The sequence below is a fragment of the Phyllostomus discolor genome, chromosome 8 (genome assembly GCF_004126475.2).
Source record: "Phyllostomus discolor isolate MPI-MPIP mPhyDis1 chromosome 8, mPhyDis1.pri.v3, whole genome shotgun sequence".
NCBI lineage: Eukaryota > Metazoa > Chordata > Mammalia > Chiroptera > Phyllostomidae > Phyllostomus > Phyllostomus discolor.
The window spans coordinates 93,919,233-93,942,714 of NC_040910.2; the positions used below are offsets into that span (position 1 = coordinate 93,919,233).

At 37.7% G+C, this 23,482-nt stretch overlaps 1 protein-coding gene and 1 pseudogene across 1 annotated transcript in view; both read left to right on the top strand.

The window, feature by feature from the left end:
- USP32 (ubiquitin specific peptidase 32) overlaps positions 1-22,496 on the top strand; it is a 138,117-nt gene extending 115,621 nt beyond the window's left edge. Inside the window, 14 exon segments of the mRNA XM_028521827.2 lie at positions 311-433; positions 436-461; positions 1,321-1,437; positions 3,065-3,152; positions 3,155-3,184; positions 3,187-3,281; positions 7,120-7,304; positions 10,811-10,897; positions 11,767-11,887; positions 16,353-16,544; positions 17,588-17,876; positions 18,922-19,346; positions 19,713-19,805; positions 20,268-22,496. Coding sequence (XP_028377628.1) covers positions 311-433; positions 436-461; positions 1,321-1,437; positions 3,065-3,152; positions 3,155-3,184; positions 3,187-3,281; positions 7,120-7,304; positions 10,811-10,897; positions 11,767-11,887; positions 16,353-16,544; positions 17,588-17,876; positions 18,922-19,346; positions 19,713-19,805; positions 20,268-20,441 — 2,045 coding nt within the window. The 3' untranslated portion in view covers positions 20,442-22,496.
- On the top strand, positions 8,186-9,684 carry LOC118502186 (annotated as a pseudogene).
- Positions 22,497-23,482: the final 986 nt, after the last annotated feature.

Genomic DNA, 23,482 nt, shown 5'->3' on the forward strand with positions numbered 1-23,482 from the left:
TCTAATTTCAGACATGATTTGAGGTTTGAAAGACTTGGAATATGGGTCCATTCTTGTGCCTATTGATTCCTCTGTTAGTTTCAAACATGCCAGAAAGTCTTTAAAATCCTGGAAAGCCATTCACACTTCTATTTCAGATGAACGTTAAAAAAAAATGAGTTCACTCAATATGACCCCTAAGTACCATATGAATATAAAATAAAAATTCTAATTGGAATGTTTCCTATTTCCAAGTCATAGACGCATAATACAGTGTAAACCTTCAGTGAAGTCAGTATTTTACTGATAGAAGATCTTTTCTCTTTACTAGTTATTAAGTTGGACGGTACTACCCCTGTACGTTATGGACTAAGACTGAATATGGATGAAAAGTACACAGGTTTGAAAAAACAGCTGAGTGATCTCTGTGGACTTAAATCAGAGCAAATTCTTCTTGAGAAGTACATGGCTCTAACATAAAGGTAATATTAACTATTCTTTCTAGAAACCCTTGATTCCATCCTTCAAAGAGCAGTTTTCTCAATTAATTACGATGTTAAATGACCAAGGGAGATATTAAAATGAAACACAACTGAACAAAAAAAATTGTCAAGTTTTCCATCCCAGGAACTTAAAAGGGTTGTCTACCAGGATAAAGGAGTAATAATGATGGTGGTATTTTTTAAAAAGGGGGATTATGTAAGCTCAAGACTACCTGTGTGGAGTATTTCCCCCAGGGACTTCTGCTGCTACAATTTGGTAGCTCTTTTGTATTACCACAGTCCACTAGAGTGCTTGGTTAAAGTGTTTTATTGTATTTACTGAATGCTGTTTTTATATTTATTGATGAATATATATATATACCTGCCCCTTTCATCACACTCAGAATTTACAAAGTAAGAGAAATTGACACAAATACTACGTACCAACTAGAGAAACAAGCAATTTAATAAATATATTGCAATCCCTAAACTGAGATCCTACCCATTGGTATTATTTATACTTAACCTTTGGAGTTGCTGAACAACTCCTACCTTGTTGACATTTTGTCCATATGTAAATACAAGATGGGATCTCTCTGAGGTTTGGGTTGAGATGTCTGATAGGAAGGACAAAACTCAAGAAAACAGGTTTATACACAACATACTTTTCTGTGGAAAGGGGGTACAGTTTCAGTGAGGTTAGTTTTATCTACCTTATCAGCTTTAGTATTTAAGAAATACTATCACCTCATCTTGTTTGTTTAATGGTGAAAGCACCTAATAACCCACTTCAAATATATCACATTTTCCATTTTAATCTGAACCGCCTCCCCCTTCTTATCTTGCCTGCTTTCTATAGAATTTCCCCTCAGGACACCAAAAAGTACGACTCTCAGTAAGTGGATATTTGTGTGCATTTGAAATTCCCATCCCTGGATCTCCAATTTCAGCTTCTAGTCCAATACAAACAGGTATGGTAGAACTAGAGTTTGTTTTCATTATTTCAGCTTTAAATACTGGTCTAAGGGTTATTATCCTCTTTATATTTATTTGGGCTAAAGATATCAAAGCAAAAGAATTTTGGAGGCTGAAGGAAACCTTTGTGATGATTTGGCTTAGATTCTTCATTTATAAGTGAGGAACCTAAAATTCAGAGAACCTAAGTAACTAAGTTAAATAGATAGTAATGAGTTAATCTCATGGGAATTCAGATCCCTTTTTATTCTTCCATCTAATACATGGCAGCAGGTGGTATGAGGAGACTATACTGTCAGAAGACCTGACTACCTGGCTGCTGTGGCTCAGTGGATTGAGCACTGGCCTTCAAACCAAAGGGTTGCTGGTTTGATTCCTGGTTGGGGCACATGCCTGGATTGCAAGCCAGGTCCCCAGTAGGGGGCACTTGAGAGGGCAACCACACGTTGATGTTTCTCTCCCTCTCTTTTCTCCCTGGCTTCCCCTCTCTAAAATAAATAAATAAAATCTTTAAAATATATATATATATAATAAAAAGACATGACAACAAATATAACCAAAAAGGAATTTGTTTATCTGATATTGCATATGATTTAATATGGTCATCTAGTGAGCCTTTTGACCATTGATATGGTTGGTTTATTCATTTTTGTACTGGTGATAATTAGGTTTCATTCCTCAGTTTTTTAAAGGGCTTTGAGAGAAGGAAGTTCCTCTCACTGGCACTTACTAGATAGGACTGATGAGTTTGGTGGGTGATATTTACATACTGGTTTCTTGTTTAGATCTTCACTCACCTATAGACTCTCTGTAGTGATGGACTTTCTTATAATCCTTTACCATCTAGTACAATATTCACTAGTCATATGAATGTTGAACACTTAAAAATGTGGCGGAGAACTGAGGAAATGAAATGTATTTCATTTTAATTTAAAAAGCAACCATCTTTGATCAGTTTGTAACAATGTACTCACCTTGTGGGGTTGTTATTGGGGTTGTTATTAATGGGGGAGGCTATGCATGGTGTGGGGGCAGGGGTATGTGGGAAATTCTGTACCTCCTTATTTTGGCTGTGAATCTAAAAACTGCTTTAAAAAAGTAAAATATGAAAAAAAGGAAAAGGCAACATCTGCTAGAGGCTACTATATTGAACAGAGCATATTTAGATGAATGGAGAAATGAATTTTTAGAGAAGCTGAAAAGAAAACAAGTAGTGCAACTGGTTGCTTGCCACATCATGTTATCTGATACCATGTACCATGGTATCATGGTATCATTTTCTGCAAAAATTCTACTTAACACTGTGATCTGAGATTGAAGTTCTCCATAGGATGTAATAGACACTCAATTGTGCTATGTTTATCTTGTGGGTATATTAAAAAAAAAAATTCTACTTACACTTTGCAACAGTTATTCTTGCTTTGTCATTTAGTCTATGAAGTGTGAGTTATAAAAGTAAATCTGAAATTAAAATCTTCTAATTAATCTACAGTTATTATTTGAAATATAATTTCGTCCTTTTCCTTTGTTAGACTATACTATCAGGGGTCTGGGTCCTCACAATATTTGAGAAAAGATCAAAAATGGAAGTGAACACAAACTTATGATGCGTAACTTTGAATTTGTAGATCTTCCCTCTTCGCCCATCTACAAATGGAATGTTAACCTTAACCACCAATGGGGACCTGCCCCGACCAATATTCATCCCCAATGGAATGCAAACACTGTTGTGCCATGTGGAACTGAGAAAGCTTCACAAATGGAATGGTGAATGGTCATATGTCATCTCTTCCTGACAACCCCTGTACAGTTACATCATTGCAGATCCACACGAAAAAATGGTTAGTTAATGTTGGGCAACTTACTGCTGTTCTTGCCAGTGTCACTTGTGAACACAGTCCATTTCTGGTCTTTGCAACTTCTTCATTGTCTACACTTTCAGTATGTCATGTATGCTATTGTAAATGATCCACCGCCTATGGTATGAAATGACGTTTCCCCATATTTAATCAGCAACAGGATAGCAGTACATCAGAACATTATATTCTTTAAATTAAAGTTTGTGTCTCTTATTATTCATGTAGTTATGTATATTCTCTCTGCCATATAAGTGTGGATGCATTTGGAGAAGGTTTTGTTTATCTGTTTGTGTGGGGGGAGGTTGGGGACACCAAAAAATGTATGATGGTGAGGAAACAAGAGGGAGGCTTTTGGAGCACTAGCTGCATTCCTGTTTGATGATTTGACTAGTGATTACATAGCTATTTGCTTTGTGCTAATTCTTAGAAATGTACTGCCTCACCCTCTTTGAATTAGTAAGTAACCTTTGACTAAAGTGAATTTCTGACCATGTGGATGATTGTTCTGTGGACCATATTTTTAGACAGAATTGTAATGAGTGGACAGTCTAGAGAATTACAGGGTACAGTTGTGAGTTGGAATTATCTTATTAAACAAACAGAGCTCCTACTGGTCCCATCAGCTAAAAAATTGGGTGGATTCATGCATTTCCCTTGTCCTTTTTTTAAACCAAGTATTTTCAGATCATATATTAAGAACTCTGGCCCTGACTGTTGTGGCCCCTTGGTTGGCATCATCCCACCAAGTGAAAAGTCACTTATTGATTCCCAGTCTTGTTGCATAAGAGGCAACCAATCGATGTTTCTTCTCCCTTTTCTCCTTCCCTTCCCTCTCTCAAAAAAAATTAAATTAAATTAAAAAAAACCCTGATGTACTCTTAAAAAATCCTTTTTTAAAAAAAACAACTCTCTTCAATTATCATGTTATGTTATATAAGTACATGGTAATTCCTACAACATTAGGTACAGGTTTTTGTGATTATTAGACCACAAGCCATATTGTCAGCTTTAAATTTAAACCTTTAACAATCCCCTATTTCTAGCTTCCTTTATGATCTAGCCAACTGCTTTTTGGAATACCTAAAATTGATTTTACTATCTCTCTGTCCCAATCAGCTCCTTTTTTCCCATTATTTCGATGAAAGACAATACCATTCTTCCAAGCTAAAGTCTGTAAGTGTTCTTAAATTCCCTCCCCCATTTTCTTCTAAAACCCTGTATTTCAGTATATTACTATGCCCTTTAATTCCTTCTTACAAAACACTAATTGAATTTATCATTTCTTCAATTTTCATTGCGTCGTTTTTGTCTGACATTTTTTTTTAGATTTTTATTATGTATTTTTAGAGAGAGGGAGGGAGAAAGAAGAGAGAAATATCAAGTGTTGGTTGCCTGTCACACTCCCCTGCTGGGGACCTGGCCTGCAACCACCTTAATGTCCTGACCTGGACTTGAACCTGCAACCCTTTAGTTCTCAGTCGGCACGTCAGGTCCACTGAGCCACATCATCCAGGGCCATTTCTTTCTTTCTTTCTTCTTTCTTTCTTTCTTTCTTTTTTTTTTTTTTTAATAATTTTTTAATTGGTATTGACTACAATTATTACATTAGTTTCAGGTATATGCGGGGGAACCCAAAAAAAAACAGAATTATTATTTATAGAAAATTATGTAATTTATTCTTATACATTAAACTTCAGCATCACCTTCAAAGGACTCCGTGCATTTGATGCAGTACACCCAATTGAGACATTTTCTCCACTGCTCAAAACAGTTTTTGAACTTGTTGATTTTTTGATGTCTTTTAGTTTGTTTCTGCCTTTTTTTTTTTTTCACCTCTTCCACATTGGCAAAATATTTCCCTTTTGAGGACTTTCTTCACCCAGGGAAACACAAAAAAATCACTCGAGTGAGATCAGGTGAAATAAGGGAGGTGGGGCACCGAAATCATGCAGTTTTTGAACAAAAACTGCTGAACACTCAGCGCACTGTGGACAGGTGCGCTCCTAAATCACCCATCATGAAATAGGCAAACACATTGAAAGGTCTGCAAAAAAAGTTCACTGAAGCCAAACACAGCCTCTCACAACAGTGCCAGCTGGTACACTGATACAGATGGGACTGATACAGATGGGTTCCTAGAGCATTACCTAGTGGAGGAAGCCTGTACTACAAGGGGTCTGGCCTCCAGAAGATAATTCCATTTTGAGAGGTACCCCCTCATATAACATACTGATTAGACATTTATATAACTTACAAAGTGATCACCCCAATAAGTCTTACTCATCTGACATAGTAGGTAGTTACTATAATATGTCACCTTCTTTTAGACACTCGATCTCATGGTTGAACTACCTTGAAAGTTTTTCTTCTATTCCCTTCTGCAAGGTAGAAAAAGAAGAGGAATAAGGCCACGCAACAAAGGCGAGAATGTTCAGAGAATAAAGGGTAGAAATACAAAAACAGTGCATTGACACAACAACTAAAGGACAAGTCAATTTCCAAAAAGAGGGGGGGAGGGAGTAATCAAGGGAGAGAGGGGAGGAAAGAACAGATACACTGAGAAGAGTAGAGGAATGAGATTGTTATTTAAATTTAGTGAAAGATTTTAATAATAATATAAATAAAATAAAAACTTATTTAATGAAGTCATCTGAGAGTTGGCATGGAATAAGAGTAGAAGTTTGAGAAGAGAACAACTAATCTAAGTTTTTTAGAATTTTAAAAATAGCTCTGAACACTGTCTATGTTTCTGTGGGTCTTTAATAAAGCACATGAAATGAGGTCTTAAAATCTTGTATTTAGCTAAGCTTAATTGAATAACAGCAAAATAAATTGCATGAGAATCTGAAATAGAAGAGTCTTCACTTAGAAACTAGCTAACCCTTAGTGAGTTTAAAAGTTGTTGATTCAGGCCCTGGCTGGCATAGCTCAGTGGATTGAGTGTGGGCTGCAAACCAAAGCATCATAGGTTCGATTCCCAGTCAGGGCACATGCCCGGGTTGCAGGCCACGGCCCCCAGCAACTGCACATTGATGTTTCTCTCTCTTTCTCCCTCCCTTCCCTCTCTAAAAATAAATAAAATCTTTAAAAATTTTTTATCTAAAAAAAAAAGTTGTTGATTCAGCTTCTCTATTACATAAAGACCAACTTAAGAAATTAAGTGTCCAAATGCTTGGCAGCTTTTTAAAATAATCCTGAGCTCCCAACAAGCTATTATACTAAATTTTTGTTTTATTAAGCAACCACTTCCAAGCTAATTTTGCACAGTATCTATTCATTAAGGAATTTCATAAAAATCTTCTTAACATACTCAAAGCAAAAATTTTTACATTTCATCTTGCCTTTTAATTTGTCATGTATTTAAAAAATAAAAACAACTTGTTTTATAAGTCTCCCAAAATTTGGGAATCACTGCTGTAACAACAGTTGTCAACAGCTTATTTTTAAAAAATTGTATTTTAAGGGAACTGTGGTTTATTGGCATGCTTTCTAGAGAAAGAGTTTTAATTGCTTTAAAGCCTTGAGCTACAAAACTATTACTAGTTTTTACGTATGATTCAGTGTGTGCATGAAATGTTTTATCAGAGCAAAGTAGTGTGAAAACATTAAATGCTGAAAATCCTAGTTTGATAGCTACTCTGAAATTGGCAATACTTCAACCTTCCAGTGATTCCACTGTAACAGTTCTCTTCATATTAATAAAGAGTGATAGTGACTAATTTGAAAATGGTAGTGATAGCTGTTATTGGCAGTCATAGAAGAGCAAAATGGAAGGATCAGAGGCCTATCTTCTCAGTTCTCTCTTTTCTTGTTTGTACATACAGATGAGGACAGAACTATATTTCCTGTCATCTCAGAAGAATCGCCCCAGCCTCTTTGGGATGCCACTGATTGTTCCATGCACGGTACATACCCGGAAGAAAGACTTGTATGATGCAGTTTGGATTCAAGTATCTCGATTAGCCAGCCCACTTCCACCTCAAGAAGCTAGTAACCATGCTCAGGATTGGTGAGTTCAGAGGTTCAGCCTAGACCTGTGATTTATGGGACCCATTTTATGTAAGTTTAATCACTCTTTTAAGAACCATCCAGGGAACATGTAATTCAACCATTTGGTTTGATCTTTTGAGCAGGAGAGACTATACAGCTTCCTTTCATGACCTAGACTTTCTAGTGTCTAATAATTCTTTCATTCAGTAATCCTTCCTGCTAATGCTTTAAATACTTCAGATAATATCCTTGACTTCTGTTACTGTTAAAGTAGAGAGTATGAAATCACCAGGACATTTGTGTCATCTCAACCCTCTGAAATTCATAATGGGAGCGATAGTGTGCATATCTATCTATATATAAACACTGAAAAAGTCTCATGCCATAACAGATAATTCAGTTGGATTATTTCCATGCTGTGTCATGTTAATGTGGAATAATTTTATAAATCTAGTCACAGAAAATAAACATCTCTCCCTGGCAAATTTTCTCAGTTGGTTAGAGCATCATCCTGCTATGCCAAGGTGGCAGGTTCAACCCCCAGTCGCACATACAAGGATCAACCAATGAATGCATAAATAAGTGAAACAACAAATCAGTGTTTCTCCCTCAGTCTCTTTCTCCCTCCTTCCCTTCCTTTCTCTTACTAAATATTAATTTTAAAAAAGATCCTGGCTGGTGTGGCTCAGTGGATTGAACACCAAACTGTGAACCAAAGGGTTACAGGTTTGATTCCCAGTCAGGGCACTTGCCTGGGTTGCGGGCCAGGTCCCCAGTAGGGGCCACTCAAGTGGCAACCACACATTGATGTTTCTTTCCCTCATTCTCCCTCCCTTCCCCTCTCTAAAAATAAATAAATAAAATTGTTTAAAAATAATTTTAAAAGAGAAAGGGAAGAAACATCTTCTGTTTTCTTTCCATTCCTCTTGCCACTATTCTGTTGGGTTGCTGAAAGTATTTACTTCTAACAAATATTGGGATTGTGATACCTTATTTACATTTCAGTTGAATTGCAGATCATTTTCTTGCTGTCATGGTGCAAATGAGAGTTCTGCTTGTGTGTGAACTGAGTAAAGAAGTTCTTTTAGCTAATAGGTTATTTGTTGTGGTATGGGGTCTTTTGATGGTTAAATGAGGCTTAAGGTAAATAAATCTTAAAGGAAAACTTCAAATAATAGATAAGCAATTTAGTTGGTAACTGTTGTGTTTAGTAAATTCTGAGGACTTTTTCCAGGGCTTGTCAATGAATTAGATATGGATTATGAGGAAAAGAGGAGTCCAAATTAGGTTTTCAACCAGAGCAGTTGTTTGTGAATGGTGGTAACTTTTAATGAAATGAGGAAGACTGGAGAAGGAGCAGGTTTTGGCAAGAGATAACAGGAGTCAAATTAAATTTAAAATGTATGTTATATTTTCAAGTGGAAAATAGACGTAAGTGTCTTTGCTGGAAATACAAATATAGGTGTCTTCAATAAATAATTGGTGTTTAAAGTCCTGGGACCAGATGATATCATTTAAAAAGTAAAAATTAGATAGAGAAAATGCCCAAGATCTAATTCCTGATGCATTCCAACATTTAGAAGTTGAAAAGAGGAGGAAGAGGCAACAAGGGAGATTGAGGGTATTCACACATGCCTTAGGGGAATGGAGATTAAATGTAGTGGGTTACATGGAGAAACAGCCAGACATCACCAACAATATGAGGGCTATCCTTCTGGACTGGTTAGTTGAAGTAGGAGAAGAATATCAAGTACAGAATAAGACTCTGCACTTAGCTGTGAACTACATCAATAGGTTCCTTTCATCCATGTCTTTGCTGAGAGGAAAACCAGCTTGTGGGCACTGCTGCTATGCTGTTGGCCTCAAAGTTTGAAGAAATATACATAACCCCAGAAGCAGTAGACTTTGTGCACATTACAGATGATACCTACACCAAGAAACAAGTTCTAAGAGTGGAGCTCCTCATTCTGAAAGTCCTTGCTTTTGACTTGACTGCACTAGCAGTAAGTCAGTTTTTCACCCAATACTTTCTGCACAAACAGCCTGTGAACTGCAAAATTGAAAGTTTAGCAATGTTAAGAGAGTTAAGTTTGAGAGATGCTGACCCATACCTTAAGTATTTGCCATCTATTTCTGCCAGAGTGGCCTTTCATCTGGCACTTGACACAGTCACAGGACAGAGCTGACCAGGATCCTTGGTACAGAAGACATGATGTACCCTGGAAAGTCTGAAGCTTTGTGTCCTGGACCCTCATCAGGGCACCACAGCACACACAATAGTCAGTCAGAGAAAAGTACAAAAACTCCCCAAGTACCCTGGTAACCAGAGACACCACTTAAGTAACAGTGAAAGAATACATTTGTTTTCTAAGGTTTTAATTTTACAATAATTTCTGAATATAAAAGCTATGTTCAAGAACAGATTATGATATCTATTGCTTTTTAAATGGTTTTAATTTGTGTATCCTTTGTACATGTAACTATCTTAGATATGTGGCTAATTTTAAAGCTAATTTTAACCTTTTGTTAAAGTATTAAGATGCCAGCTGTCATGATAAGAATAAGAATTAATAGATTGATTCGGAAAACTTGGTTTGTAGATTAAACAAACAAACAAACAAACAAAGCTTCTAAGCCCTGGCCAGGTAGCTCACTTGGTTAGAGCATTGATCCAGTACACCAAAGTTGTGGGTTCGATCCCCTGTCAGGGCACATACAAGAATCAACCAATGAATGCATAAATAAGGGGAACAACAAATCAATGATTCTCCCTCTCCCTCTTTCTTTCCTCCCCACTCCCTTTCTCTCCCTTCCCCTCTCTCCAAAATCAAGAAATAAAAAAATTCTTTAAAAAGGCTTCTAGCCCTGGCTGGTATGGCTCAGTAGATTGAGTGCCAGCTTGCAAACCAAAAGGTCACCTGTTCGATCCCCAGTCAGGGCACATACCTGGGTTTGCAGGTCAGGTCCCCGGTTGGGGGTGTGTGAGAGGCAACCAATTGATGTTTCTCTCACACACGGACGTTTCTTTCCCTCTCTTTCTTCTTCCCTTCCCCTCTTTCTAAAAACAAATAAATAAAATCTTTAAAAAATAAAATAAGCTTCTAAATAAATAGCCAACTTTTCTAAAAACCATTATGATCTTTCAGTTTTCTGTGGCGTGTCAATGTTCTTGTCATGGAAAGGCCTAATTACTTTAGTTTAATGTGAATTAAATCTTTTGATAGGATTAGGGCTGAAGGATAATTGGTAATTGATTAGATTATCTTGTAAAATTTGTGTGGGCCACATGAACCTTCAGAGATATCTGGCAGTCTAGTACATCTGTACTTCTGTAAGCAGGGATACATCATGGGAACCCTAAGTGCAGTTGGTACAGGGCACAGCTAATGGGTTAGGGAAAGTAGCACAGAGCTGAAAATGTGAGCATACTGCTGTGACAAATGCCCCTTCACAGGAAAATGAAAAAGAGTTGAGACCTCAAATCAGAAATGTTTCTTACTGTCTTTGGTTTATGTTCTGTTTCAGTGATGACAGTATGGGCTATCAGTATCCATTCACTCTACGAGTTGTGCAGAAAGATGGGAACTCCTGTGCTTGGTGCCCATGGTATAGGTAAAGTGACCTTCTGCAAAAGAAAATTTTCATTAGTGAAATTGCAGCTCCAGATATTATACCTTTTTCATAAGATTTCCAGGTTTCAGACATAATAATGAATAATGGGAAACTTGAAATAAACTTGGGAATTGTTCATTCATCTCTTCACTGTGAGTCTGTAGCTTATGTTTTACTCTTCAGACATAGCTGATTTTATAAACTCTACAGTCTTGTCAAATTAATAGTTTATGATCAACATTTATTTTTCTCTGCCTTCTGCTCCTTAATTATAAATTAATTTAGCAATTCTGAGCCCAGTAGAATGTAGTCTGCTTACTAGACCTTGCTGGAAGTCTGTTTGGGTTTTCAGAAGAGTCATGAAGATTGGTCAGTGTACAGTAATTCCAGGTTGGAAAATGCCTGAGTACTGAAGTTAGCCTCCAGAAGACTGGGATAGACTCAACAAATTGAGTTTAACGTAGGCATTGGAGCCACAGCTTTGTCATGGTCGCTCCCCCACCCCATACATTTCTATATACATTTATTTAATGTGCCATTTTACAAAAGGAAATGGGTGGTGTTGTACCAGATAAATTGTCCACAGAACATGAAATAACTGAATTTAGAATTCTTTAGGAGTGTGTTACCTCAAATATCCAATTCACATATTATTTCTTTGCCACAGAGACTGGAGAATTGATAAGCAGGATTCCCTGAAATACTAAGAATTATTAATACATATTTGTAAATTTATCAGTCTGAAGTAAAAAGCCCATAACAAGTTGTGAAGCCCAAGAAGGAATGTAGAGAAGTAGAAAGGGAGAATAATTCTGATAAAGAAAAATTTTCATAATTACTTTTTCCTCAGTATATTTTTCCCATTTTAGATTTTGCAGAGGCTGTAAAATTGACTGTGGGGAAGACAGAGCTTTCATTGGAAATGCCTATATTGCTGTAGATTGGGACCCCACGGCCCTTCACCTCCGCTATCAAACGTCACAGGAAAGGGTAAGTGCCCAGGGCCAGCATAAGATGGTGGTTTTTATATTTAAAAATTTTCCCAGTTTAACTATATCTTGCCATTTCTGTTTTAGATAATTTAAGTACAACCAGAAAAACATTCATTGGCATTCTCTGTGGCATTTTATATATTGACTTGATTACATGGATGTTTTTGTTTTTCCACTGCTAGAGATCATTGTATTGGGGCTTTCAAGTTCAAAAATACCACTAATAAGTAAATCTTGTAACAAAATTCTAGGTGTAATTCAGAAGTCATATTCTCTGGCCATGATGTACCAAACAGTAAATATCTCACTGCCTGTTTATTTTTTATTTTACTATTATTATTACTATTATTATTATTGAAACTGTAGCACTTGGTAACCACCGTCATTTAGCTCAAATGCATCTCTGCTGTAGCTGCTACCTGTTGTGATGGGTATAGTGATTAGAAAAATTAGAGAAAGGATTGAATGTTTCAGGGCTGGACAACCTAGAGTACATCTCAATGGCTATTCACACTTGTTATTCCTCTACTGCCATTCTCTGGCCAGAGCACTATTTTTTTTTTCTTTTAAGATTTTATTTATTTATTTTGAGAGAGAGAGAGAGAGAGAAACATCAATGTGTGGTTGCTGGGGGTCATGGCCTGCAACCCAGGCATGTGCCCTGACTGGGAATTGAACCTGCGACACTTTGGTTCTCAGGGAATTGAACCTGCGACACTTTGGTTCTCAGTCTATACTCAGTCCGCTGAGCTACACCAGCCAGGGTGAGAGCACTTTTTAAATTTTGAAAATACTACTTTAAAAGAGAAGACTAACGTCCATTCATAAAAATGTTTGCCAAATACTATTTGAAAAATAGACTAAGTAGCTTGTGGGTAGAGATAAGATGAATCTGATGAAGGGACAAAAGCTATAGAATCAAAGGAATTTTTGCCCTGGCTTGTGTGGCTCGGTGGATTGAGTTCTGGCTGGCCTGTGAAGTAAGGGGTCACTGGTTTGATTCCCAGTCAGGGCACATACCTGGGTTGTAGGCCAGGTCCCCAGTAGGGAATGCACAAGAGGCAACCACACATTGATGTTTCTCTCTCCCTCCCTTCCCCTCTAAAAATAAATAAATAAAATCTTTTTTTTTTTTTTAAGGAATGTTTCTAGTCACATGAAGAATGGTAGTGGCTTTTGCATTTATGTAGCTCTTGATAGAAATTTCCTGTACTTTTCTTAGAGTGTTTTCTTTAGATAAGGTAATATTGATAATTGACTTTTCTGCCTTTTTGTGCTATTGAGGAGTAGGAAAACTACCAATCCCAGAGCTTGTTTGATAGTTCCCTTTTTGGATCTCCCTCAATATGTTTCCACACACCCCAAAGCTCCTGGTAACTCTCACTAGCCAAGGACAAGTATAATTTGTGGGTACTTGCCAAATAAAAGGTCAGTGGGCTAAAGGAAGTTGAAGAGCAGTTAGTCTAGTAGATCATGCTCACTTAAGCAAGGTAATTCAGTAATTTCAACCATGCTTCATTTGAAGAGGGAAAATTTTGGCAATTGATAGAAAGATTCCTAAATCTTTGTCAGCACAAAATCTGACAGGACATTATTACAAGACACTCCTGTCAAAGATAAAAAAATTATTTGGCTCTGTAAATCTCTTTCCCTTTTATAACAAGCCCAGTGTCAATCTGAAAAGTTCTGGAGGACATCCCTCTAACAGGAAGAAAGGCTTACGTGACCTGTTAAATGTCACCCCATTTCCACTTTCAGTGCTATTAGGACACCATGGAAACCAAGTTACAGTTGAGATATTTTGCCTTGCTGGGAGGTGGAGCCACATGACTGATCTCTTCCTATGTAATATCTCTTCCTACATGTGGTTTCTGTGTGTGCTTGGAGCATCACGTAGACAAAAGAGGTGGTTTAAAGAGTATTGCCTATATGCTTTATACTTTAATTTATCCTAGGGAAATACTCTGTATTTGCTGACACAAATCTTTATTGTAGCATTTTTTAGAATAGTAAAAAATTAGAAACAAATTATATTTGTCCCACATTAGAGTAAATAAAGCTGATATAGTAATTGGATAAAATATCATGCAGTCATTGAAAATGACGATTTCCAGGAGTTTTTGCTGACATATATGGGAAGATACTTAGGTATCATGGTTGTTTTTTCCAAAAGGAAGGCAGAAAGTTGCATGTACTGAAAAATCTCTTCAGTATAAAAAAAATACTGTTTAGGAAAAGGACAGAAGAAAATCTGCCAGTATTTTGACAGTGTTTAAGTTAAGATATAAAAGTTTCCCTGCCTTTGTATATTTTTTTTTTTGCTGCTTTCCAAAATTTCTATGTGAATGTTTTATTTGTTGAGCAAAAAAAAAAAAAGAGGCAAGTGCTGTCTCCCACGTCCCCACCCCACCCCGATTTGGACCTCACATTCCTCAGTAGAAAATTAAACTAGGTCACTTCTTAGAGCTCCCTCTTTTTCTGATAGTCTTATAATATGTGACAGCTGTTACTTCCTTCCTTAGGTTTTGGGTTAAGGATGACTTTTCAAGAAACTTAGAAAAAGAGGAAGAGGGTACCAATAAGTAATTTAGAATATTTGAATAATAGTAGAAAACCTGGCAGTGGATCCCAAGAGGTAAAGGGAATCTTTGTCATTTAGGGAAATTTTGTTGATAAATAAAAATAATTGTCAGTCCACAAATTTGGTGTGTGTGTTTTTAAATCAGTCTTCCTGTCTCCTTCTAGCTCTATAGCCTGCATGTTCTGTAGAAAATATAGTCAGTAAAAATCAACCTTTTGTACTAACTTACTGTAATGTGTGGTTGGCCATAAAGCATCCTTGGTAGAGCTAATAGAGGTAATGTTTAACTGGTTATGAGAAAAGAGACACTACTGAATTTGATACATCTGTTTTCCTGCTCTGATTCCAACAGCCATGATACAGCATGTTTGTTTGTTTCGAGAATGTTAGTTTTTCCCTTGGATGACCAGATCTAAAGATGATAGTTAATATCAGAAAAGAAATCAGTGACCCAAAGTCAAGCCATATATCCCTTTCTGAAACAAAGGAATTTCCTCAAGTTCTCCCTTTTAAATGAGATCTTTCAAAATGGATGCTAGTACAATGCTGAAACCCTTAACTGCATGATCTACCTCAACCTCAGTAGTTTGAAGAAGCATCTGGCAGCCTGTGATTCAGTCATTCTCTCATGTAAGAAAAAAGACACCCCTGACAACCTATTTTGAACTGCTTGTCCTAAGAAGGCTAATTTGTAATTTAGGGAGCCCACTGTTCCCATTGTCAGTTCAGGAAGGGAAACATAAGGGAAATTGCCTCAGGCAAAGAGAACCAGTTCACCTTTTGAAGGGAGGAGTAGTTAAGGGGGTGATGGACATGTGTATGACCTTTGCCAGAAGGAGAGCATTTATTGTTGGACTTGTATTCCAGACTCCACCCTGAGATGAAAAGATTCCTGTGTAAAGTCTCACAGTAGCATTCATAGTCCTCACACTATGCCCCAGTCCCTGCTATGGTTCTTGATTGCTTATTAAGTGACACCCAAGTATTAGAGAAGGAAAAAGTCTTTTATGTTGCATTCTAGGCCCCTACTTCTCTCCCTCTTCCTGATCCCATGCCACCTCCAACACACAGCCTTACACACCTACCCCCTATTGCTGTCTCTCCTTTCTTATACTTACCATCTTCTTGTTCCAAAGCCTAATGTGTTGGTTAACAGGACCACAGAAGTTTAGCAGGTATTGGGGGCCTTCTCAACAAAATCCAGCTCTTTTGAGCCTAAAGTTCTTTTATTGCAGTCTCAGGTACAGAGACCCCATGAGGTAGAGAGATAGATAATGATACACACTGTATTCTGATGACTCTGTGTTACATGGTGTCGATATGCAAATGAGTTGTATCCTGTGAGGTTTAATATTCTGGTGTTTTTTTTCTCATGGAGAGCTTTTCTGTACCTTTCTTACTTAATTCAGTTCTGGCATCTGTGTTCCAGTGATATTATTTCTCTAGCCTCTGTAAAGCCTGCAGAATACTATTAACATTCTTTCTAGTTAAAGAATAAAAGACCTAATCTGAATACCCCTGACTTGAAGGCCAACTCATATGTAAGCTGTTTTAGGATTTCAAGATTGTAAAATAAATAAGCAATTTCTGATTCATTTTTGTTTTCATCATTTTGAACCATTCAGAAATTTTTCAAGAAGAGCTATGGTCATATAAATAGAAATTTAATCTAGGATATTATTGATGTGATGCTTGTGAATAAATGTGTAGATGCTATATTTGCTCAAAGACTTTTAGTCTGGGTTGTATTTTCTTTTTCTTCATGTAGAATAAAACAAGGGTGAATCACCTAGAGGATGATGCATAGCCAGGTGACCATTTTAAACTCCCTCCTTCTCTCCACCCCCTCTTTCCCCCCATTCTTCCTATTCCCTCCACTTAGGTTGTAGATGAGCATGAGAGTGTGGAACAGAGTCGGCGAGCACAAGCCGAGCCCATCAACCTGGACAGCTGTCTCCGTGCTTTCACCAGTGAGGAGGAGCTAGGGGAAAATGAGATGTACTACTGTTCCAAGTGTAAGACCCACTGCTTGGCAACCAAGAAGCTGGACCTCTGGAGACTTCCCCCCATCTTGGTATGTCACAGTCCTGCCTCTGAGAGAGCAAGAGGCTGGCAGAAAGGAAAGAAATCATAAACAAATAGATTTTGTTATTTTTGAGAATAAAATCCTCCCTGCAGTAGTGCCTAAAACACTATTGCTGTGCACACAGAGATGAATTGTTCTACAGATATTTGCTACTTCATGCTACTAAAGAGCAGGCAGCTGAAAAAGGAGAGAAAAGTCATATAGTCTTGGTGAGCATTTCTGGCTCTTGGGGGAGAGGAAGCTTTAGGCTCATCCTTAGTGGTCTATAGAAAAGCAGCTCAGCCTGGAGCCTCCAGTTACGTTGTGCTTGGTCACGTGGCCACAGCACACTGCTGAGTTAAGTGTGTGTGCACAAGCACACAAATGCAACAGGGCTTGTGTGTTCTTTTGAATTTGGTTTACTTCTGCCTTCTCCCTTCATGGATTAGGAGACTCTTCTGTTGTTTGTCAACAGATTTTGTAAATCTTCTTATTCATTTAAGAAAGCTTTTTCCTTAAGGGTGGAAGTATCATAACAACTGGAACTGTAAGGCACTGGTATCTTTTAACCAGATATTATATACGTTTTTTAATTCATGTCTTCTTTCTACTACTCTGTAAGATTGTGAACGTAGGATTTTTTTTTCCTTTATCCAGAACAACTTCCCATGAAAGAATGCACAAGTAGTTAATAACATTGGTGAGCTAGCTCTAAGGATTGAAACTCAGAAGGGAAGAAGGCTGGAGTATTCACTAGAGTCTCCTTAGTGTTTATGAATGAATTATATATGACTTTGGAGAGAGATAGAGGTCAGTGGGGGTCATGAACCCAGAAAACAGAAGAGGACACGCAAATATAGGCTCCAAGGATGTTGAAGAAATTTAAAAAGAGTTAGATATACACAGGCTATGGAATTAGGGAGATTACCATGTTAGCCATAGAGTTAAAGGACAGTGGCCCTACTTATAACTGTGTTACATAATAAAATAAATTGTTTTTTTGTATCTTCAGAACCCTTTAACCCAACTGTTTTCTACCTTTTCTTCTCCAGATTATTCACCTTAAACGATTTCAATTTGTAAATGGCCGATGGATAAAATCACAGAAAATTGTTAAATTTCCTCGTGAAAGTTTTGACCCTAGTGCTTTTTTGGTACCAAGAGACCCAGTTCTCTGCCAGCGGAAACCACTCACACCCCAGGGGGATGACCTCTCTGAGACCAGGGTTCCGGCAGGAGAGGTGAAGAAAGTGGATTTGCAGAACTCAGCAGGGGAAGAGGACGGGCTCTTAAGCAAGAGCCCATCCTCACTCAGCGCAAACATCATCAGTAGCCCTAAAGGTGAAAAAACCTAGGGGGACTTCATGAAGCCCAGCCATCACCCTGAGGGGAGCTTCCCTGTAGGCTGCATGTTTTCCCTCTCTCTTCCACTCTAGGGCAACAGCTTAACAAGATGGAACAAAGTTATCTAGAGTCAGACCTATCTAAATATGAACTGTATGACTTTTAGCAAGATATACAGCCTCCCTAAATCTATTTTTTCATTTGTAAAATGGAGATCATACTAAATTCACAGAGTGTGAGGATTTCATATGTCAGGAGTGAAGCACTTTACATAATGCCTGACATACAGTGAACATGAATGGTAGCTGTCATCCTAGTTCTCTTATGGCAGAGGTTCTCCAAGTGTGGTCCAGGAACCCTGTGGAGTCCCTGAGACCCAAAACTATTTTATAAAAATACTTCTCACTGTCACTCTCTCACAAGTGTGCAGAGAGGTCAGGTAGCTTGATAGGATGATACCATCAGTGAAATATGTCCTTGTATATTATATATGGTGAATATGGATAGATATAACCCATAAAACAGAAGTTCTAGAGGATCAGCAATTTTTAAGGGTATGGAAGGAAGTAGGCAAGGCTGTGACCAAAAAGTTTAAGACCTTATAGGATAGTTGTGAGAGGTGGAGATAATAGCGTTTCCAATACCATGCCTAGCAATAGTAAGTGCGTACTAATTGGTGATTGTACTTTTTAATCTAATTTTACAAAGTAGAAGAATATGCATTTGTAAAACTCCTTAGGTCCTTAGTCTAAATAATATTATTTTAAGCTGAATCTAACCTAAATCACCTTTCCACTATTTCCTAAGTTCCTGTATGGTAATTTACATTTTCAGGACATTGCTCCATTTTTAGGGCTTGGCACTGAGGAAGACATAATGTAATTTATTGGTTACATAATTAGAACTAAACAGTAGCTAGTCAGGACTTCCGATTTTCACCTTTACATGTACACTTATGAAGGTGGTTTCAGAGCTAATATTTGGTGACAGGTTTAACTTGTGGCATTTGTATTTTATGAATCTTCCCGTCTCCCTTTGACAGGTTCACCTTCTTCATCAAGAAAAAGTGGAACCAGCTGTCCCTGCAGCAAAAACAGCAGTCCTAACAGCAGCCCACGGACTTTAGGGAGGAGCAAAGGGAGGCTCCGGCTACCCCAAATCGGCAACAAAAATAAACTGTCAAATAGTAAGGAGAACTTGGAGGCCAGCAAAGACAATGGGGCTGGGCAAGTTTGTGAGCTGGCCGATGCCTTGAGCCGAGGGCAGGTGCTGGGGAGCAGCCAACCTGAGCTGGTCACCCCTCAGGACCATGAAGTAGCTTTGGCCAATGGATTTCTTTATGAACATGAGGCATATGGCAATGGCTATAGCAATGGGCAGCTTGAAAACCACAGTGAAGAAGACAGCACTGATGACCAAAGAGAAGATACCCATGTTAACCCTATTTATAATCTGTATGCAATTTCGGTGAGTGGTCGTATGGTTTTCAGAATGATCTGCATTTTTTAGTGTGTTTTTTTGTTCATCTTCATTATTCATTCATCATTTTTTCAGGGCTTGCTTATTTGCTAGGCATTGAGCTTGGCGATAGACAAAGTGAGCAGCAGGTATCTTGGCCTTTTGGGTAAAATCCAAGAAGCTCACAGAGTAATGTGGGGAATAGTCATGTAAGCATTACAACTGGAGTCGTAGCTTCAAGTTATTCACAGTTGTGCTTTCCTAAGGAATTTTTGCTTTCTAAAAGAATAATTACAACTTTAACATTTTTAGATTTGGAGCTTTTAAATTTTGAATTTTGCTTTTAACATACCTCCACTTTCTTCTCTCTTACAGTGCCATTCAGGAATTCTGGGCGGGGGCCATTATGTCACTTATGCCAAAAACCCAAACAGCAAGTGGTACTGTTACAATGACAGCAGCTGTAAGGTAAATATCCCCACTCTTTGAATAAAAGAGACAGAAATATCAACAGTCCTGGGGGATATTTGTTGAAATAATGGACTTTCTCCTAAATAGGAATAGAATTTTCTGTTAGAAGCAGATATCTAAATACCGTTAGTATTACAGGGACAAAAGTGATGTGCAGAGGAGAGAATGAAAACATGAGTGGTAAGGGGGGCAAGTTCTCATCTTTTGAGCTATTAATAGGGTTTGATGGGGGTTTCTGGTCATTCTTTTTAACTTGCCTGTAGTCAGAATATTTTCCCTGAAACGGATACTGAAAATAATGGGGTTTATTTTAGGGGCAGTTATGAGACAGCCAAATATTAAGCTAATTGAAGCAAACAGGTTTAGTCATTAAAGAGGGTTGGTCCTCCCTTTCCTGGCAAGGATTAGGAGCCAGCCAAGTGATGACTTTTTTATTGAAGGCTTTTCTTGTCCCTGCAGGAACTTCACCCTGATGAAATTGACACCGACTCTGCCTACATTCTTTTCTATGAGCAGCAGGGGATAGACTATGCACAATTTCTGCCAAAGATTGATGGCAAAAAGATGGCAGACACAAGCAGCATGGATGAAGACTTTGAGTCTGATTATAAAAAGTACTGTGTGTTACAGTAAAGCTACCACTCTGGCTGCTAGACAGGCTGGTGGTGAGGGAGATGACTCCCCATGGCTAACATTTGGCAAAAGTGTCACTGAAAGGCAAGCTAAATGTAGTTATTTTATCCTGTGACCCTGAAGCACAAAATAAAAATCCTAATTAAAATAATAGCAGTTAACATAACAGTAGTAATAATTTGGTTTGGAAGTGTCTCCCACAAGTTCTCTGGTAGAGAACTTTAAGGCAGAGTTGACCATTAGCCTGTAACCAAAAGGGTTTGGCACCAGCCACCTGGGACCAAATAAGAACTAAATTGTGCTTGTTGAGATATGAAGAAATACGTAGTGAGTATAGAGTTTACCAATGATCATAACAAAATACTAAGAATTTCCTTGGAGTCAAAGTAAAACAAAAAATTATAGTGTTGTCTGGGGACGACATGATACGCTACCTCCTTTTTCCTGAAGTTTTATTCCATTATATTGACAAGATGGAGAAAGCAAGATCATGAAGGTGTGCAAAGGATTCTTATGGCATGGACACAGATTTTTCAATTTATTTTTTAAAGCGTTTTCCCACTTTTAATGTCTTTCTTTTTGTTTTTGTTGTGTTTGTGTTTGAGACACAACCAGTCATGGTGGCAGAGCCATATTTGGTAGTCAGTCAGTCTGAAAGGGAGAACCTCTTAGGGTTGTGTGCCTTCTACTCAGGGCCTTGGTTGGAGACACTCTAAGAAAAAAAGCATCCTGGGAAATGCAGCTAAAATGGCCCTCCAGATAGAGGCATCTTACTTTGGAGGATACTTTAAGTGTCCTCAAAAACATATTCCACACCCACTGCTGAGTGTGATAGGGTAGTTGCCAACATTTGCACCATCTTCACTTGCACATGTTGCACAAAGAGCTTCTGAGAGGGAAAATGGCATTAAAGCTAAATGGTGTTTCACAATTAGTGGTATTTTACTTTGTTTCTTTGTTTTGCACTTTAAAAAAAGGAGAGAGTACATACAAACGAACTTTTCAAAACTTGTTCATATTTGATGGCTATAAGGGCTATAAATTAACTTGAATGGGGTATTTTTCCCCATCATATTAAGTTTAAAAACAAAACGCATCTCAAACATTGATAGTGTGTATTTTTAATGAAATTGGTGGTTTTAGAAGTAAGCTCCTGTTTTCTTTGCATGTCCTTTTTTTGGGGTGTTTGTCTTTAATTTCACAGTAGCGATCATCAAAAGTTATGTTTCTTTGCTCACTTTATTTTTTCCTCTGATAATTCAAAACTGGAACAAAAATATGAATGTTATTTATTTCAGTCAGCATTTTTTTCTTGTGTTGTTTAAAATATATATTCAAAGTAAATATCTCACTTTATTTTCAGTCTTGTTGTATTCACTTGGACCCTAGAAGTTGGTTCTCATTAATTGTCAGATTTCATTTCTCTCCCTCCCTCATAGACAGTAAATATCCATGTAATTTAGCATTTGTGTTCTGATATCTGAGGCCAGTTACTACCCAGTTCTTCTCATAGCACTTGGAAATGTTACACAGCTTTCTAAGCTGAACCCTACTCAGAAGACTATAACTGCAAGTAGGAAGGAGTGGCCTAAATGGTATAATGTGATGAAGTCAGACAAAATGCAGACTTTATAGTTTCATGATTTTCAGTATATAAAATCTATCCTATCCCTTCCTACCTGGACGAGTCCCATGAAAAAAATGGAAGATTTTAAATAATTTCCTTACAGATGTTTTATTTAAACAGGTAGCACAATCTACTAATGTTGTTTGATCTGTGTTTGTTATATTGGTTGTAATTAATTTTTTTAATTCATGACTAGCAGAAAATTTATTAAATTAACTATTAACTACATTCACCTTGTAAATTAATGTATAAAACTTGTTGACAATGCACTGACTTTAGAAAGATGTTAATGTACATAAATAGAGTGTAAATAAAATAGTGTTGATGTACTAAAATATGAACTGTATAAAAAAGTATCAGTAATTGTATATGGAGTGTACCTGTTTATCTGTAACTATTATCCAAACAAATTAAATACTGTGGATGCATCTGTGTGCTCTTTTTCCTCTACACAAGTTAACACTAAAAATGTCAAATTCTTTTTGACATTTCTCTCTGTGAGCCTTTCTCTCTGTGACCCTGTTTTAATTCCCCTACTTGAGTAATACCTCCCTCCCTTAGTAGATGTTCCATCTCTGAAATAATAGAAACTGTATTTGAGGTAGAACAAGATACCTACACTGACCAGGTAAATTGGTTTAAACTTCGCTCATATCCCTGTTAGAAAATTACTTGGAAGGTGTTGAAGCGGGTGGGGGAAAAGGGCAGAAAGCAGGTGATGAACTGAGATAACCTGAAAAAAAGTAAAACACCTCATTCGTGTAATGTCTTGAAATGATTCTGAGAAGCCAGGGTTGTCTCTCTGGGAGGTCTCCAAAGAGGCTGTGGGCAGCATTGAGGAGGGCCAAAGATTTAGAGCTGGAGGTCCTTCACCCTTAGCCCCTATTTGTCTACCTTTAAAATTAGAATACTGCCCTGGCTGGTGTGGCTCAGTGGATTGAGTGTCATCCTGCGATCCCAAAGGTTACTGATTTGATTCCCAGTCAGGGCACATGCCTGGTTCATGGGCCAGATCCCCAGCTGAGCGTGCAAGAGGCAACCAATCGATGAATCTCTTGCACATCAGTGTTGCTCTCCCTCCCTCCCCTCCTTCCCTTCTCTCTAAAAATAAAATCTTTTGATTTTAAATCTTTAAAATTAGAATACCTACCTCTCAGGCTTATAGTAAATAAATGAAATACAAATGCCTGGTACAGTTTTTTGGTAAGTGATCAATGAATGTGAAATCTTGTCTCCGTGAGATTCAGTTCCTGTTTTTCCTTTTTTTTTTTTTTAAAGATTTTATTATTTTTAGACTGAGGGGAAGGGAGAGAAGAGACAGGGAGAGAAACATCAATGTGTGGTTGCCTCATGTGCCCTCACATCGGGGGACCTGGCCCTCAACCTAGGCATGTGCCCTGGCTGTGAATTGAAC